The following is a 20,224-nucleotide window of genomic DNA, read 5'->3' on the forward strand; positions in this document are numbered from 1 at the left end:
TCAGGTCTCCACATGACGGCCATAGGGACAGATCCAGAGGGAGCGTGTGCGTGTTTTCTGTGGCTGCTTCTCATCTGGCCTCGTTGGCCTCATGTTATGAGAGGCCCCAAGTCTTCGCACCTCCTTTTAAATTGCTTAGCTCGGAGATCAACATCAAGTTCGCCATCAGTAGCCAGAATTGAACCGGAAACCATGAGAAATTTCCTTTTAAAAAAAAGCCTGAGAAAGACATTCAAAATGGTCTCAATACGCAGGAAATAAATGAGAGCTAATCTGGTTAGAGAACTTTAGAATTTGCTGATGCTTTTTCCTCACAAAATGCAAATAATGATTCCAATGTAATGGTAAATCTCCAAGTAACTTTAGATATATTCAGCTGTTTTAATCCACAACACTTCCATTATCTCTCATTTAAAACGAGTCTCTCCCCTTCGTGATTTTAAGTCTTTGCTTTTCATGATTCCTGTCATTGTTTTAACTAAGCCCTTTTATTTATGAATAAATACAATTGATGTAAAAGTTTTATAATTGAAATAGCCCTACCACGTAAGGTTACTAAAGAGAGAGAGAGATAGAAAGAGAGACTATACATTAGATTGCATTTCTATTTCCAAGCTGAATCATTCGCTGTTGTTTTGAAGGTGTCGACAGGAAGTTGTGCTGTGTGTGCGTCACTTGACTTTAATGAGCGACATTAGCGCGCCTGGCTCGTCGCTCTGCAGAGAGGGACCCACTCGAGCTGCAGGACCGGACTCTTCAACACTTGTCCTCCGGGAGGAAAAAGACGTGAGACGGACAGGGACATTCTTCTTTTTCTTCTCCTTCTTCTTCTTCTCCTCGTGAACGACCACACAACAAGCTGTGGTAATGGACCCCAATAAATCTGCCACCGCTCCTCCAATGAACTACGGCGGGGAGAAGTCCTCAATGGGCCAGATGCCCCCTCCGGCCTACCATGACAGCCCCTACCCGGGGTACCCGCCTCAGCCCGGCATGGGATACCCTCCACAGCCGCAGGTACACATCCCTCCACCTCCGGACTTCACTGATAAAGACTAACAATCACTTATTTACTCTTTCTTGGCTTAAAAGCCGTTTTCATTCACATCATTAAATTCAAACAATTCTTTGCTAATCACGTTGGCTAGAGAAGTTCAGAGCTGAAATTCATTCTCAATGTAAAATACATTTTAAAAAATCTCAGCTAATCACGATTACTTGCAATATTGACAAAAGTTTAATTTGATATAAATAATAAAATATAAATAAGAATAAGAATTTTGCACATTAGTCCTGCACTAATTCCTGTCTGTATAACTTATACAAAATATTTTACATTATCCCATTTGTTTGCCTCTAATTCACCTATACTAAATATATCCTTATAAATATAATATATATTGATGAGTACACTGCTATTTAGTGAAAGTATACCCATCTATATTACACGTACATGTTTTCACACTCATTCATATTGTAGGCTATACCATACATGCCACTATTCTTAAAGCAGTCAATAAAAGCATATATGCGTATGTCTATTTCAATATCTCCTTTTACATCATTTAAAAATATAGTTTATATCCATGTGCAATCATCCTGTGCCACTGCTTTTTACTTGAAGTACATTTCTCTACAAATAATATTTCCATCTGTAGTGAAAGGTGTGTGTTCTGTACATATTCTCTGTAGTTTTACTTCATTGCCTATTTTACATTTATATTTGATTTTGTCTACCTTGTTCTGTCTGCTGCAGTGAATTTCTTCAGCGTGGGATCAACAAATCCTATCTTTTAAAAATAGTCCAGTAATTGTGGGAACTTTTCTTTTTTTCTTTTCTTTGCATCATGTGGGTGGATACGCCCTTTTTGAGAATTAATGAATCATTCAATCGTAAACCCGACTTGTGAACTTTGACAGTATCAAGACAATAAAACTCAAATTGTTTGTCACAGTTTGTGTTTAAATTGTGTCTGTGAGCTCGAACTATCCTCGTTATATGTCCTATAAAGGATGTGGTGGATGTTCTCCTCAGCGCTGGCAAACCCACACTGAAATATTCAGTTCAGTTTCACTTCCTCTTAACCACGTGTCATGTCATGTATCCCAAATCTGATTATTTTATCATCAGGACGAAATGTTTTCTTGTTTGCAGCATAACTGTACTCACTTTTCCTTCATTTTACATGAAAAGTGAGATCGAATTGATATAGACTTTTGGTCTTACTATATGTTTCTCCTTGCGCTGCTACTTTCTTGTGCTGCTGTGTCATTTGTGATTGTCCTCTTCGTGGGAAGGTATCTTATCTTACCTCATCACAGGGCTAAGATAATGCACAACAAATATATCGATATATCGTCGGACTGGGCAACAAAACGATATCAATATTTATCGGGATATTACTTTTCCTCGAGGAAATTTAAGACATGTCGATATAATGTTGATAGAACTCATCCAGTCCATGTTTTGACGTACAACACAAACAGCAAATGATAATAAGCATAGCGTCGTGCCGATCTAATCATGTGGCAGGAATAGAGTTACGCCCACATCAAGTTAGGTTAACGCACACAGCAGAGAGTATAGGAGCAGCACACGTGCTAATGTTTGGGCTCCTGCAGAGAGGACGACTCTGTATCGATGCAGAGACTGAACATATGTATGTTTTCTGCTACTTTAATAGCTTCAGCTGTTTTCCATCACTGAATTATTATAACACAGCTGCTTCAGGACAGTCGCTCATTCAAAGTCCTGTCTTTCTGTGTCTGAGTCTCTGTCGCAGTCTGACTCCTCCTCACTCCTCCTCTGACCTGCGCTCACTTTACACTTTAACCACCCCAGCGCTGAGTTCATGAGACACACTTCTAAAACTGCTACACGAGACGAGAGGTGATTCGCACAGTCAGGACATCAGGGTTAAAGTGACCGGAACGATCCTGAGTCATGATCCGACATCATTGAATAATAAATAATACATGTGTTTTTCAGTTCGTGTGAAGACTAACAGAGATGAGCGGGGACAAACACACTCACTCACACTCCTGCTGACAGAACACTTCTGCAGATTATGACCTTACACGGTGTTTTATCGTCACTGTTGCAGAAGAAGCGACGCCCCGTTTATCCAGGAACATAATATGAATTCAGCAGGTTTTTATAAAGATCAGTTCTAAGTGTGAGTGATTAGAAAACATCAGAGTCACTTGTTGACCAACGAAGTAATGAGCCTCAGTGAAGTGGAGCTGATTTAAGATAAGATAAAACTTTATTAATCCACACACTGGGAAAAATATATCGTATATTGAACCTTTGTTACATTGCTGCTGATGAATATATTACGATAATTATTGATATTATTTTGATGCTCACCCCCATTTGAATTGTTTTTCATGCCTGTGGCCTGCAGGGCTTTGTATCTCCACCACCTTATGGGAATGATGGATACGGACAACAGCCGCATCCCATGCGTCAGGAGTACCCAGCACATCCAGCCACCGTCACCATACACCAGCCCACGGTGTACGTGACTCGGAGTCCGCTGGCCGAGCCTGTCAACGACTACATATGTTACTCTATCTTCACCTTGATGTGCTGCTGCCTGCCACTCGGCATTGCTGCCCTCATCTACTCCATCTCGGTGAGTTTGATTCACTCTGTATTCACATGTAGCCAGAACAACATACTCATGATTCAATGTATTTGTATAACACCAAAATCACAACATATGCTATCTCAAGACACTTAAGGCTGAGCCCTTATAAATTGATTTAGTGAAACCCAACAATTCCCACTATGAGAAAGCATTTGGCAACAGTGGAAAGAAAAATAGCTCTCTTGTAATGAGAAGAAACCACGGACAGAACTACACTCAGTGTGGGCGGGTCAGGTTGGGAGGAGAGGAAGAGGGGGAGAGAGATAGACCAGGAGCCTCCATTTTGCTTTCTAAACAGCCTCAGTTCTTTTTGGCATTGATTCCACAAGACGTTAGAAACTGTGGATGTGACTGCATCTCTGAGTCTGTGCTGATTCTTCAGCTGCACATTCATGCTGCCGATCTTTCGTTCCACCACATCCCGAAAAAAATGCTTTATTGAATTCAGATCTGGTGACTGGGGGAGTCCACTGAGTCCACGTTTCTGTTCTCCTCTCACAGGAGTTGGCTTTTGCTGTTGTAGCCCATCTACTGCTAGCTCATTGAAATGCCTTTCTGCTCATAGTTAATGGTTATCTGTGTTACTTTCTGCTCATAGTTAATGGTTATACTTTCTGTAAGCTCATAACAAGTCAGGCCATTCTCCTCTGACCTCTCTCATTCCAATGTGCTGCTGCTCACTGGACATCTCTTTTGTTTGTGAAAATCCAAGGAGAGCAGCAGTTTCAGAAATCACAAAAGATCACATTTCCCCCAACTATGACATTTGATGTGAACATCAAATAACGTTCCTGACCTGAATCTGCATGATTTTACTGCGCTGCTGACTGGATAATGGCATGAGTAAGCAGGTGTACGGGTTCCTCATAAAGTGCTTGGTGGGAGAGTATTCTTCACAAACTTATATAGCCAAAGCCATTCGATTCTGAAACTGTATCCATTCTATAGCTGTGCACATTTCAAAACGTATGAAGACATTGCTGCATGCACTTGGCTTTTGCAAATGAAACACTGACCACAGAGAACAAGAACCTGTTCACTTAATGAATTACTGCAGAGAGAGAAAAGGGTAGAAGTAATTTAATTACTTCTGGTAATGACAGCGGACTGATGATGCATACTCCTCTAAAACACAGCTAAATGAAGAAATGGTCTTTGCCTCAGAGGTATTAAAACACTATAGCTGCAGACCAGATGTCATTCATGGTCGCAAGAGTTAGTGCACATGAGCTCAGATGTACCCAGCCATGTTTTTAATAACCCCATGTTCTCCCTTTGCTCTTGTCATCATTTATTACATAATTTTGTGTTTTGTTGCTACACAATTGACTGAAAATATCATGGCTCTCTTCAGAAAGCATTATGAGGACATGTATTATTTTCTCTAGTAACATATTCATCACTTGAGTTTATAATTAATTCACCAGTTTATATAAAAGCAGTTGTGGTTCTGTTGTGGTTTTTGTTTTAACTCTGTGACTTACAGGAACTGTTAGATGTGAAGAAGAGTTAGCACATTGTTTCCATGAGGTTGATTGGAAACCTCAAATGCAAAACTACTCCCATCATGTGATTAATCTGTGATCAGCCAAATATAATATATATTTTGTCCTTAAACATTTAAATTGTGTTGCTTGCACATGGAAAGAAGCTGTAGAGGTTGGCATGAAACAGCTCTGATACTTTCTTGAATTGAATTGTACATAGCAAAGAACATAAATCTTAGTGAAGTCATCAAGGAGGTTATGTTTTCATCTGTGTTTGTTTGTCTATTATTTGGAAGGATAACGCAAAAAACGCTCGACACATTCCCACAAACCTGGGTGGAAGGATGTGGTAGGGGTCAGGGAAACACCCATTAAATGTTGGTGCAGATCCGGATAGGGTGGGGCAGATCCAATAATTGGTTTTCAATTTCGCTGGCAAATAGGACAAGTTTTGACAATGATTTTCCTGGGAATCATTCATAGATCTTGATCTTTTTGACGTGTCACTAATTGTTATCTCTATGAGAGTGAAAGTAAATGTGATTTCATAAGCAGACTGTTTGGCCTTGGCCTCTGTTTTCTCACACAGGGCTCCCCTGCTCTTTATTGAACACGCCCTGGTTATTACAGACCATTTACTTATGGCACGTATGTTTACAGAGAGATGCCTGTGTGCATCTACACAAGCAGAATCATCTGACTGTAATCTGGAGCAGCCACTCAGCCAGAAACCTTTCAGGGTCTGCTTGCAGGGAAGTTACGCTAGTGAACAGATACTGGATGAGGCCCAAAGCCTCAGGGCTGACCTGACTACTACCTGATGCAGGGAAACAGAAACCTAACTGAGTTAGCTCCTGCTGTGTTTGTGTGAACCTTCTTATCCAGGAAATTTGATACAGGAGTCACACATATTCACAGTTTGGTTCAATGACAGTGGATCAGCACTTCAGTATCACCACATTGTTCTGAACCTAATCTGATTATATGAATACCATAACAGTATTTTTAATAAAAAGCTATACTATGTCAGTACTAACAGGTATTATTATAAAACAAAGGGTCCTTATCTATGACTGTACCATTACTTCAAATGGAACTGATACAATATAAACATAGACAGAGTTGTGATATAAACCCCTGTATTGTTATTGGTCCTGTTGGTAGCGCTACACCTGCGGCTCCAGATAATTGCAATGATTAACTTTAGAAAACATGGACTTCAGCACAAAGAAGGTTATGTAAGACAAAGTCAACAAACTTTAATCAGTATGTTTACATTAACATCTGATCCACGGTTTAAGGGTTACAATCAAAAGATGCCTTGTTGAACAGGCCAGGTTCCCTTTAAAAGAGGATCATTCACATTTCTGTTTCACAAAATCAACTGAACAGTTTCAGTTGCACGTGAGACCAAGATCTTTGATGTGGAAGCAAAGATGAAATGTTACCAGCGATGTTACCAGAGACATTTAAACATAATTTTAGTCAGTTTAGGGGGTTTCACAGGTTTGTCAGAAGACGACTTTCGAAATGAATCATCTTGTCACAAGGTGCGAGACGAAGTTCAGTTCCTCTCATCCACTACACAAACTCCCACATAAAAATTAGTGGGTGTGGAAATCTAGAAGAAGATAGATATATTGGTTTAGCTGTCTTATGTGATTATTAATAAATAATACATTTCAGAGAGTAATCCAATAATAGTATCCTGATAAAATTGAAAAGTCTGATAAAACCTATACTTATTTTTCTTTTTATACTGAATTTTTAAATTGTTCACATATTTGTGCACATCATTAATCCGTTTGATAACAATAATATGCCTCAGTTTTAAATGCTCTGATAGTGTTCTTTCTCAAGCTTCCTTATCTTTCCACGGTTTCTCCACGGTTACACAACCTGAACACTTTTTCCTATTTCATTGCAGCAAATCACATGCTTTAAACTCTTGCACAAGATGATTTCACAAATCTGATTCACATCTCTTAATTATAACTTCCTTATGGTGACTGATCCTCTCTGTCGTAACACCATTATCTGAGGTATTTTGGCCTCAGAAGAAAAGGTGAAAAGATTGTTAAAATGGACAGCAAAATGTCCAAAGAGAATGTTTGCGGTTCTTCCGAATCACATTTCAAAAATAGCTGCATCCATATGGTTCGACTCATGTAATGCACAGTGCAGAAGTAAACTAAGTTAAATTTGCAGTTGTTTAGCTGGGGGACAAGAAAGGGTCCAATAAAAATAGTTGTTGTAAAGCTGTGTACTCAACAGACTGCAGTTTCCATGATGGATTTACACACCTCTGACCGACTGTTGGTAGATAAGACTAACACTGTAAGATTTAATCCACCTCAGCTGTGAGGACTGTGAGAGCCGATCGTGTGATAGTTTGGGAGTTAGCACAGGTTTAGGTTATCTTGACATGTATGTGTCCAACAAAGTCTAACCATAAAAGGGTCATGTTTAAAATACGGGGGTTGAAACATTTATTCCCTTAGTAATACAGTCATAAAATAAGGTTAATTAAAACTTTCTGGTGGTACAGTTTCTTATTTATTTCATGGTTCTAAACACAAATATAAAACATTAAACCCCATTTATCTTCTTTTTTTTTTTAAATTAAACATGCTCAATTACATCCAGCATGTCTTAAAAAACAAGTATAGCCACTTAACCACTGTGTGTGTCTGTGTGTGTGTGTGCGTGCGTGCGTGTGCGTGCGTGTGTGTGTCCCTCCTCACACACAAACTGAAAATCACATGTATTTAGTTATTAATCCATAATGTCTGTCTCTATTACCCTGATGTCCTTACTGAGCGTGTCACGTTGTGTCTCATGTTGTGTAGCAGGTTTAAACGTGTGTCTCGTAAACTCTAAAGTGTTCTAATAACTTGTGATCAGTGATGGTGTTTATTGTTAAAGTGAAAAGTTAGCGCAGGTCAGAGGGGGAGTGAGGAGGAAGCAGATTACGACAGAGACTCTGACACAGGATGACCGGAACTTTAGTGTGTGTCTGTCCTGATCCTGAAGCAGCAATATTTATGATTATTCAGCGGAGTCCACATCCACGTCATGCATCTAAGAATGGAGAAATGTCCACAGCTCAAGTGCTCCTCACTGTGCAGGAGACATCGAGTGAGGGAGGGTACAGACTAGTCTAATCTCTCTACCTGATATTTAGATTTTTTATTCAATCTGTATATTTGTTCGACAGGGAAACTGTGCACAAACAGGAATATAATATTTATTAGTTTCCTATTTATTATTATTACATTCATTAAATGTATTTTTTCCTATTTAGTTTCCTTAGTTTCTTTTTTTTACTTGTGCCACAGTCCGAACCTCAGGGTACATTCCCTCAGTTATTGCAGCCCAGGCTTAATTTTTTAAAACGTCATCACTCTGGAGGACACACTACGGAAACATGTATCTTTTGTAGCTTCCAACACTGTGACAATTACTTCAATTTCTGCTTTTGTGAGATTCCTCTGTTTTTTACCTTTTGGGGCCAAAACAGATGTCCTTATATGGGGAAATGGAGTTGTGGCAGTATGCTAATTACAGAGAACTAGTGAATGGGCCCGAGTGATAAAGATGTTTTTCTGGCAGTTAATAATTGTGTTAGTATGCTGCTGTTTGATATGTGTGGTTTCATTTCATAGCAATCCATCGAATTGTGGGCCAGATACATCACTCAGAACTAAAAACATTAGCAAGTCATCCTCTTGGGACCGTGAATGTCTGCACCAAATTTATGGCAGTGCATATTAAAGCTGACATATATCAGTCCAGACCGATTGGTTGCTAAAAACGCAAAGCCAGTTAAATAGAACTGTTTGATTCACTTAAAGCACAGTGGTTATACTGTATGTGAGCAGTTTGACAGTGCTGATGTAAAGTAAAGTTAGTCACATTAGTGACCTTATTTTTCACTCTCTTTCAATCATTGCACTTATTTAAAATGTTAACACAGCTGAACTATTAGCTGTTGTTATAGCACGGAAAGTTTATCCAGTCCTGAGTGTGACAACAGCATTTCAAAGTGGGATTTAAGTCTTTGGCGACAACACATGTGTGGTGGCATTAGTGACTATAGGAGAAAGTATCTTTGTTTCTGTATAAAGTAATCTCCACAGTATGCAAACACACAAGCACACACTAAAAAGGGGTTTTAAATAGCATGAGTGATCAAGATGTTGTCACGAGGATCTAATAAGCCTTGCAGTATAGTAAGCCCTGCTGGAACAGAAATAGAAACATTTACAAACAGGAGTTAGTGTTTGTGTGTGATCTATTCTTCTCCTGTGTTGTTTTATATAAGGGAGGACGGCTCATTGTGTCTCTGTAATTCTATTATATGGCTACAAGATGAGGTAGCTGGATGAACTTTGAGGACATGGAGCAGAGCAATTCAGAGTTAAGAAGAGACAGGAAGAAATGAGAGAGACTTAGGAAGACAGCAGGGACAAAGAGGGACAGAGTTTGAAGTACAAGTGGACAAGGGACAAGCCATGGTGATAGGGTTGGGTGTGTGTCAAACAGTGTGTGTGTGTTTCTGCATCACTTCACATAGTTTATTACTGGAAGGCTAAATAGAAGTAGAGGAAGAGACAGGAAGAGATCAAGTTGAAAAAAAAGATTAAGTTAGATGGGGTGTGGCGGAGAGATATAGAGCTGACTGCGGAAATGTGTACCACTTAACATCCCCTATGTGGCAACCACAAAGTACCAGTCATTTAGCCTGTTGTGAAACAAACTCAATGTTGATTTCATGTACACATTCTTTTACTTTATAAGCGTCTCGATAATGAGAATTTGTCTTCTGTTGAAAGCAAGATGAGATGTGGAGAGTTACAATGCTGAACACAAGTTCCCACACAATTCATGCTTTTGTCAGTGCTCTGTCGCCAAGCCACTCCTCGCTCGATAGCAGCGTCATCAAAAGGTTCTTTGTCTCCTCACATCTTAGCTCATTTTGACAGTGGACGATCCTCCAGACATTAACTGGAAGGGGGCTGTGGAGGGTGAAGTCATAATTAGTTACTTCCTGTCAGCCGTGACAGGAAGCAACAATAAGAAATGCATCATCAAAACACATGGAAATCCATTTTTTACACATTAAAATTAAATCATTCATATTCTAAATGATATTTTTACTTAAAAATGATTTTATACTACTGCTAACTGCGATCATAAATATCACTAGTTGCTAAATTAGGGCTAAATCTCGGCTAAATTATTTGAGATCATGGTATTGATAAGCTCAGACATTATTTGTTCAAAACACATGAATTAATAACACATACAGACAAATATGGATACATACAGTTCAAATGTTTCTATTAACAATAACACAGAACCAATAAGGGAACAGTTTAAGCACTGGATTTATTAGCAGTATCTGTAAGAGTAGTAGTTACATCTACTTACCAAGGCTTGTGTTGTTCCTGCAAACGGTAGAAGCCATTAAACAAATTGGAAATGTAATTTAAGTTTGACTTTTGGAAGGAAAGTAAAGTATGCACCTAAAATTCCACCCACACATCGACACAAGGCAGCCAACCTGTGGACACAGACAAACTGCTGCTCTGCCCTGAAGCAACGCGTGAGAGCTCCTCCTCATTAAACTGAATGAGCAGCATTAACAAACTGATGGGATATCACAATCCCCCCTGGATGAAAGATTGAAAACTTTCCATCTCCCACCACAATTCCAAACATGATACCAATCAAAGAATGGCTGAAAGCTTGTAGAGAACTCTGCAGCACAGTGTCATAAAGGATGTAAATGGACATACAATACATTAACACACAAGTTATAAATTATCTCAAGCAAATACCACTGATCCTAAGATACGTAATATGCATTTTAGATATAACTGGATGTATTCTTTCTTACAGTAATTGTGAAAGACTGAATAAACGGGTTCGGTATCTGTGACCCCACTGAATGCAAATATTTGTTAAACTGGATTTTCACCAGAATGACTCAAAATGATTAATGACCCTTCCACATTTGTCAATATCGATGATTTTGACAATAAATTATATTATTAGTTATTTTGAATGTAGAGACTGATCTTTGCTCCTGTGTGAAGGTTGTGGTTTTAAATCAGTTATGTGGTATACTTCCTCACTGTGCTTAATTTTACAAGCAATATATATATTGATTTATATTGAACCCATTGAAGAAAATTATATTGCAATTATTATTGATATTATTTTATTGCGCAGCCCTGTGAACTATACTTCAATCTTAGATACTGCAGATGCAAATTGGGGTATTTAACACATCATTGAAATTTTATGTGATGGCTGATAACTGACATTGTTACAGCACACATTAAACAACCCTAGCATTCATGTGGAGACATGGATTTAATACTTTAATGTCCCAATAAATTTAGGAACAATATTAATTGTTGGCTGCTAAATGCTCCACTATGTCCACTCGCTAGTTGTTAACAATTTGATGATGTGATGTTCAGTACTGGTAGATGGCATATACTTGGTTTCAGAGCTTTGTCATTGAAGACAGTTTCCTCTTGAACTAGAAACAAGATTGATTGCTGCAAGCAAGAAAACAGAGAGCTGAAAAAAAAGCCCCACAGAGGTGGCGTGGGCAGCATACATACATCTACATCAAAGAGTGTATTGATCAGTGCAGCTTTAAATTGACGCAGGCAATCCACTCTAGCTACCTCGCGATGAATCACTGTGACGTCCGATCTGTGCTGGTCAGTGTATCAGCATATCCAGTGTCTCAGAAGAGTGTTTTTTTCTCTTGGGGCAAGCAACAGGCACAAGCTTGTACCCTTATACCCCTGGGTGGGCCTCGCCCCAGAAAGTCAGACTTTAATAAATCCCAGATGCGGCATTTTAAAGGCCCTTTGAAGTTAAAAATCACATAGAGCCTACTTCATAAAGGCAGAAGTCCCCTGAAACTGGCTGCAGTCTTGAGGCTACGTCTGTTTAGCCATGCACAAACAACAGCCACATAGACCCCGGTTACTAAAAAACTATCCACAGAACTCTGTGTGTAAAAGTCTTCAGTGTGAAAATAGGTACATGTTTGTAACCAGAGGTACACAGAGCAGGGTCACAGAGTGGAATGCATTTCCAGTGTTGACTTTGCCGTCAGCCAATCAGATACAGGCTCCGAGCTGAATTTCACCATGGGGGTGAAGGTTAGGAATGAGGGAATGTTTGGTCGAGGTGTCAAGTAATGTTCCAGCAGGTGGTCAAAGTGATGGGGTGAAATTTGACAGAAAAAACTAATGTTTTCCATGCTTTTTATTTTAAATTTGATGCCGAAATTGTCTTTGCATTTTATGTAGTTGTTGCTTGCAAGAGTGCCTGGTAATGTTTTAAAATGGTGAAGCAAACTTGGAAAGTTACACAGTTGGTGTTAGAGGCTTGAGATAAAAATAACAGCTTGACTCAAACCCAACAGGCAAATAGTCTTGGTGTGTGAACCGGAGCCTGATGCAAATAATATAAACTGCACTGAGATTGTGCAACTGCGTCCCTTAGACCTAGTGATATCAGTGTTTCCACTGGCAACATTTAATTGTGCGGATATAGCGGGGGGAAAAATCACAACAAACCAATAAACAAGGTTTCTGCTACATACACTCCCTCCCCACTCTGCGTCGGCCTGCGCTTACTTCACAACAATAAACAACAACACTCATCAGACGTTATTAGGACCATTAAAGTAGTAAAAAGGATTGCTTTGTGTTTGATTCCCTCTAGAATTTATGGCTGGCCTGCCCCTGCCTCCACTGCTAAACTAAATTCTAGAGGAATTTCCCAAATTACAAACACGTTAGAAATAAGTCCAGAGGAAGCGAAGTTTATCCACGCTCAAGTGAACAAAAATCCTGCATTTTTCTTTCACACCACCTATCCTCTTAAATTAAGTCAAGAAACAACCTCCTGCACTAGTCTGGATTAGATAGGGTCCTTTTGAAAAACATGGTCGTAGGTTCCAGGCTACTAGACCACCTTCAAGGTCGACCAATGACCAATGAGCCACGTTGATTCACTGAGATAGTTAAAGTCTTTGTGGAGCTGTGGTTAAACTAACTCTGGCTAGTGAATCCAGAGATCTCATCTATGACAGGGACAGACTGAAGAAATACTCTGCTCACTGATCTGAGTGGTTTGTTTGTTGCAGAGATATTGTCTCTGGCTCCCAGATGTCAGACTGTGGAAGTATGTAAGAAGTGGGTATGTAATTGGCTATTTATTCTGTCCTTGCCAGGGAACTAAAGCTAGCTAGCAGCTGTCTGTGGATATCAGGAATCACATCGATTTTATATTCAATTGTGGCTTCAGTGTGGCTCACACAACCTAAATTCCAAGGATGTTTTCTGAGAAGCGCTTAAGGCAGCTGTTTTTTTTTTTTTTTTTCTGATGTACCTGAATCGTAAAGATGTAAAGGGAAAATTCTAAGATGAATCAATTCTGGATTTTGTAAAGTCAAATCAAGTCAAAGAAGGAGAAGCGTGGATGTCAAGCCTTTAATTTTACCATGTCAAACCAACAGGCTCGACTCGGGGGGTCTCACTGCGTATGAGAAAGGCTCCGCAGGCTTTTGAAATCTGTTCCATCCTCTCTTTCATCAGCTCTTTTCACTTCTGCTCTCTCTGTGATTTTCTCACAAATATCAGGCCCCTGCTCACTTGTAGCCATCGCTCACCAGAGTGAAAAGGAAGGAGACCAGGGAGAGAACCACAGACAGACGCACTAACTGACATGAAGATAGACAGGCAGCCATTTGAGCAGCAGCGAGACATCTGAGCCACATTGCATCAAATGCAATTGAAGCGCCCGTGTTTCATTCTGTATAATATAAAGAGACAGGCTGGCATGATATAAGGAGAATGCTGTGATTCTGCAGCAGCATCTGAGGAGCCTTTATATTTAAACAAGTCAAAAGATTTAAAAAGAAACCTTAAGAAATATACCGGGGTTTTCTCTTGGTGTCTGTGTGGTTAGCTGCTGGTGTTTTCTCACATGCAGCTTCTGGCCTTTGTGCAAAGTTTAAAATAAACATTTTCACATCCCTTTATCTCCCTAACCTTGTGATTTGTGTCATATGATATTATCAACACACACAGGCAAACTCAGACATTCTTTGAGTAACCTTTATTTTGTTGGCAATCGTATCATGCGAAATACAAAGAGTTTCTTCGTTTAATTCTGCAGTAAAGATGTCAGTCACTAAGAGTTTTCACTTATGATTCCTTTAGTTCCTCTTTAAAAGCAGAACATGTTACCGGTGCACAGTAAGTCCCAGCAAAAACAGAAAGTTGTTGCACTATTATGAAATTCAAGTCCTTCCCTTGCAGTATGAATGGAGCTTTTGACAGTTTATCAGAAGCGTTGAAGGAATTTCCAACAACCTTACAGTGTACATCCACACTGTGTTTAGCTGTAATATACAGCACATAATGTGTTTTGAGTCCTCAAGGCACTGAATTCTCTGCTGCCCAGCAGCTGACCTCTGAGCAGCAAGGGAGGTCCAAGACACCCAACACATTTGTTGACCATTTGTTTCACCTGAGTTAATGGTTATGAGATTGAAAACCTGATAAAAATCTAGGAGGAGGATAAAAGGGAGCATTGCATCCAATTGGCCAAGTTTGAGGGGCGAGTGTTGTACGGTTACAGTTGATGCTATGTATAATACAGTAATAGTAAGAAGTGAACATTTGTTAGAGTAAAAAAAAAAGCTGTGGAAGTAGATTTAACCACATTGCATATATATATATAGTGTAGACATATAGGTATATATAAACATAGTTGTATTTAATCAATCGCCAACTTTTGTTGTTCCTCAAGATTCAGAACTAGCTAGGTGTAACTTTCACACAGCTTCAGTATGGAAAATATATTAAAGGTCCAGTGTGTAAGATTTAGGTGAAACGGAACTATTGGCAGAAATTTAATGTAGAATAATTCTCATGATGTTATCACTAGTTCATTTCATCTGAATTGTATGAATTGTTGTTTTTTTTTACCCCAGAAAAGGCCCTTTATATTTAAATACTTTCTATTTAAATATTCTATTACTTATTTACATCGAGGGGACCCTCTCTACAGAGGCCGCCATGTTTTTTACATTAGTCCAGACTGGACAAACTAAACACCTTTTGAGTTTTTATGACAACTGAAGCTACCACAGGTTCTTTTTCATGTTTGGAAGGAGAGGGTGAGGTGAGGGGTGTTCAGCTGCAACATGCAATTTCAACACTAGATGTCACAAAATGCTACACACTGTACCTTTAAACAGTGAGGGAATTGTAATACTTTAAGACAATAAACATTATACTGATGTGACAGACTGCACTGACTGGAGAAAGCGTCTTTCCAGGTTTCTGAAAAGAATCCCTCTTTCTCCCAAGGATGAATTGGATTGCTCCATCTCATTTTTTTGAAACAAACTAAACCATTAAGGTTTTTCATTTTCTGAAAGCAACCGTGTGGTTTTATGATAATGAGAAGGAGTGAAGTGACAGATTCATGATCCACTTTGATGTTATGAAAATGATGATATACAATCGGCCTTTGCCATGCTTCATCCTTCAAAGATGCTCTCATCCCTGATGACTATGAGCTTTTAATTTCAATTTTTAAGCGAATTATATTTGAATTATATTTAATGTACTAAGATAAATTTGAGGAAATTACTATATATTAGTGTGTCTGTGCGGGCGAGGTATCAAGGAACACTATTAGATTATGGAGATTAGACTTCATAGCGCACAAGAGAGTATTTAAATTAATTTAAATGGAAGACAAATTTGTCAGTGATGGTCACAGTAGGTCTCCAGAAAATAAATGTAGTGTCCATGTAAAGTAATGGAGACCATTAGCTTAATTTAGCAGACACACTGGAACTGGTAAACAATAACATCTCTGTCCAAAGGAAACAAAACCTGCCTGTCAGCACCATTAAAGCTCAACAATTAGCTAATCATTGTTTCATTTGTACAACATCCTGAGAGAGACTTGTTACCTGTGGGCAGAGCCTGGTTAGACCATAGACTGTATATAAAGAGGGATAGACGTATCTTCCTCCTCCTGCTCCGTCTGATCTTAATGCTGAGCTAAGCTAACTGTTCTGTTCTGGCTGTAGCTTTCATTAACATTATTAATGTTTAAGAGGTTGCAAAACTGGCATACACCAAACAGGCAGGATTTCTTTTGTGATGCTTGAAAAAATAAATAAAATTGAGTCACATTTAAATTGTAGAGGAGAATGGATTAGGACAATATCCTGTTTATATCAATATTTTGATATAAACAGTGAATCATATGACGTTCTTCTGCAGACGAGGCCATATCATACATACTTTGAGGATGTAATGTACATTTGTGGTACAGCAATCTAACCTTCACATCTGAGAACATGAGAACACTATACTGTGTGTATATACATATATATATATATGTATATATATATATTCATACATAAATACATATACATATAGTTTATCTACCTCACTCATTTATGTTTTTAAATATTGGCTCTCACCCTCAGACTCGTGAAGCCAACCACGCCGGCGATCAGATGGCAGCGGAGCGGAGCAGCAGGATGGCCCGTACACTGAACCATGTGGGCCTGGGAATCGGTCTTGCAGTCCTTATCCTCGTCATCGTCTACATGGTGGTTGTGGCAACTGTCCTCACCCAATAAATCAGTTTCAAAATCTTCCCCATATTTCTTGTCCCCATAATCATTCCACACCAGGAACGTGACTTTCAGAAAGAGTTTTTATTTGTTAACAGGAAATCACCTTTTTTGCTAAAAGGCCTTTGACAAGTTTCTGATGTTTTTTTAAGTAATTGGCCACTTGTTTTAAAGAGACCTCAGAAGCTTTTTACTTTCTATAAATTACTTTCCAACAGTAGGGTAGAGTAACCACTTCTACTTTGCTGTATTCATATTCCATCAACAATGCTTTTTGTTTGTGATTTGTTCTTTATCTTATCCTGCATCAAAAAAATATGCTTTTGTGTCAAACATTTTCCTACTTTGATGCCTTAAGAGTTACGTCTCGGGTCAATGTTGCTCTGCCACACATTCAGACTTCATGTTTTATTCAAAGAAAGTTTTACATTTTGTGTTCAAATTGCAAAAGTTTGTTGGTTGTGCAGTTTTAAAGAGATTTGTCTGGTTGTGTGATGGGAGGAACACTGTTGCCTTTTCAACTGATTTGTAGGCTGTAAATTTGCACAAACACCCTCTAACCCGCTTAAGAGTGTGCTATGCTAGAATCGCAAAAAATACTAACAAAGTAATGCCTTAAAAAATAACTCAAAGAAGGAGGGGTTTGAAGCTCACCCTGAACAAGTGAGGGAAATAGTGTCTCCTTTTTATTCAAGCTGAACAGGAACTCACAGCTTCTCTCAATATCAGCAGAAACTTAGCAACATTGTAGCCAACGTGGCGGACATGGCCAGTTTATAAATCAGTGGCTTTGGTTCTGTGTTTTGAAAGTTGTGGTGTGTCATGTGTCGCTGGTCTGGGTGTTATTTTGTCAAGTAATGTCTGTATGTGCCATTCTTAACCATAGCTGAAAAACAGATTTTACTTTGTACCAGATTTCTTTATAAATAAAAGTATGCTGAGAGAAAAAAACACTTGTGCTGTCTGGTCTGTTGGGAGGATTTTTAACTGAGCAGTGCCATAACCTAATAAGGTTTGTCACAATACATATAAATATGTATGATGCTGCTGCTGCTGGGAATTTTAGAACAGATAAAATGTTCCTATAAATCCTGGTCTGTCTTATACTAGAAGTAAAATGTACTGTCTTCAAATAGTCTGGGCAACTGCTATACTACTATTACTCTACTAATGCTGCTGCCCTATACGTTGTGTGAATTTCAATTTTTAGTGCTTCTGTATCGTCTTTCATAAGCCACTGAATGTTTTACGTCGCCTTAATAGAGGAAATATAAATGTGCATTTATCTTTGTATCCACAATGGGTTGCAATTTTGGGGTTCAGAAACTTGCCCGAGGACCCTTCAGAATACAGACTGGAGGAGCCAGGGTTTGAACCAGTGACTCATGTTATGTTAGCCCTGTGATATGATGGTGACCTGTCCAGGGTGTACCCCGACCTCCCACACCCTCTACCACCTTTACCTGTGTGTTTGTCTACGTCTTTTATCTATAACCCTGTCTTTTCCATCACTGCCTGCATTGCACTTACATTGACTGACTCGAGGATATTTCTCGACATATGAATTCCTAGAGCTGGAACAATGAAATAAAAGCAGTGCAGATGTGTTACATACAATATTATGAAAAGGGCCACAAGGTCTGCAGGTTGAACAGAAAAGTGAGAGCCACATTGTGACGTGTGTGTCAGAAAACAGGCTCACATCACTTCCTGTATAGAACAGGCCCTAGAGAAATACAATTAGAGGTTAGGGAGTGACTTGAAATGCTTCCGGCAAGTGTTAGTCTTGGCTTCATGCTCTCCCATTCTCACACTCTCACCCTTTACTTTCTATTTTAATCACCTCTTCTTTACCCCTCATCCTGCTCACTCCTTTTCCCAGCACACCTCTTCTCCCTCCTCGTCTTCATGTTACATTGTAATTTCAGCCTTTCCTATCACAGCCTTCATTCTCATTGTGCCGAATCTATCTCTAGGATTTCCCTTTGCAAAGCCTGACGTGACATTTGATCTCCGACACACACATACCGGTGAAGTGCTCTGACCTGCACTGATGCCACAGACACAATTGGATGCCCTGCAAGAATTTGGAAGAAAAACACACTCACACAGAATAATGGCACCATTATCTTTCTCCTAAAGCTTCCCTAATCCTCCACAGTATTCTATAGAGCCACATCATCCATCGTCTTGTTCAGCGCTGTTACACACTTTGCCAAATATATAACTTTATTAGCCCACTGGTTCCCCATTAATCATGTTTTTGTAGTGGACAGAGGTGATAGACATATTGTAATTCACCAAAGACTGTTGATGTGGTTTACACCGTATTTGATTTGCACTATGTTGTGTGCACTATTACTCACTCCTGCAAGGAGTGATGATAACCATGATAACAAGGGCACCGGAAGGGGTTAAAAGCGAATGTTTTGCTGACACCCAGAAGTTCTCTGTGGTCGGAACAGATCTCAACATCACTCCAGCTTAATCTGCTTATTTTTTTAAAGATTTGTTGTTCGACATAAATCACAGAGACAAACGAATAACACAACAAAAATGGGGATCAGGGATGGTAGGTGTGTGTGGGGGGGGTGATAGTGACAGGTCACTGGTCTGAGGAGGAAAGTCCAGTACCATTATCACTAAAACAAGCCACATTGTTACCACCTGACAAAAAACTACAGAAAAGTAATGTACTCGTTCCTCTAATTGTGTAAGATCTCAGTTTTACAGCTTTTCTCAGCTGAAATAAACACAACTGAATGAAAGTGGGACTATATGAGGTGTCACGTGTTCAGCAATGATCTAATGTTTTGAAGTCACAACTGTTTTTGCAGTAAATGGTTGAAGGAGCTTTTTGTGAGTGATGGTAGATGAGTATCTGGCCTACTGATGCTCAAACACCTTCAAGTGTCTGCCCTGGATTCATTAAAATGATGACGCACATTAATGTATTGACTTATTGTTGCTTGTATCAATGAATAATAACAGATATTTAGATTTTTGCATATATGGCCTAACTTTGTGTTTTCTAAGATGTGCCTGTGTAGTTGCCTACAGGTGTTTTTATGGCAGTGTATATATCTGTTTTAAAGCCCATCTCGGGATAAGCCCTGCAAATTAGCTCAGGCTGTAAATGTCATGATACATTGCTTTAGTCTGCCGCTGTGGAAGAACTGTTCCTTCTTTTTTCTCTGGCTCAGTGCTTTAGTTTAAGTGCACTTGTTAAGTGCACTTGTAATTTATGACGCTCTCGCAGGCCCACATCGTCCCGATCCCAGGAATAACAGCCATTATCTGATTTTCAGCCCTAAGTGATCCGGAGTGTGCAGAAGACCCTGCCTCTTTCTGATGTGAACGGCTTCTCGAAGAGAAACGAC

General features: G+C 39.3%; 1 protein-coding gene across 1 annotated transcript; it reads left to right on the plus strand.

Moving 5' to 3' along the window:
* The first annotated feature begins 598 nt into the window (after nt 1-598).
* On the plus strand, nt 599-17,795 carry LOC109631930 (trafficking regulator of GLUT4 1-like). The gene is made up of 3 exons (XM_020091002.2): nt 599-1,017; nt 3,408-3,638; nt 16,695-17,795. The coding sequence occupies exons 1-3, from the start codon at nt 868-870 to the stop codon at nt 16,848-16,850; spliced, it is 537 nt and encodes a 178-aa protein (XP_019946561.1). The 5' UTR covers nt 599-867; the 3' UTR covers nt 16,851-17,795.
* Nucleotides 17,796-20,224: the final 2,429 nt, after the last annotated feature.

The sequence above is a fragment of the Paralichthys olivaceus genome, chromosome 13, assembly GCF_024713975.1.
Source record: "Paralichthys olivaceus isolate ysfri-2021 chromosome 13, ASM2471397v2, whole genome shotgun sequence".
NCBI lineage: Eukaryota > Metazoa > Chordata > Actinopteri > Pleuronectiformes > Paralichthyidae > Paralichthys > Paralichthys olivaceus.

Bases quoted from the DNA above. Each gene is read 5' to 3' on its own strand.
- LOC109631930 (XM_020091002.2), top strand. From the start codon at position 868: ATGGACCCCAATAAATCTGCCACCGCTCCTCCAATGAACTACGGCGGG. The intron at 1,018-3,407 runs GTACACATCCCT...TGTGGCCTGCAG, and splicing joins GATACCCTCCACAGCCGCAG to GGCTTTGTATCTCCACCACC. The intron at 3,639-16,694 runs GTGAGTTTGATT...TCTCACCCTCAG, and splicing joins CCCTCATCTACTCCATCTCG to ACTCGTGAAGCCAACCACGC.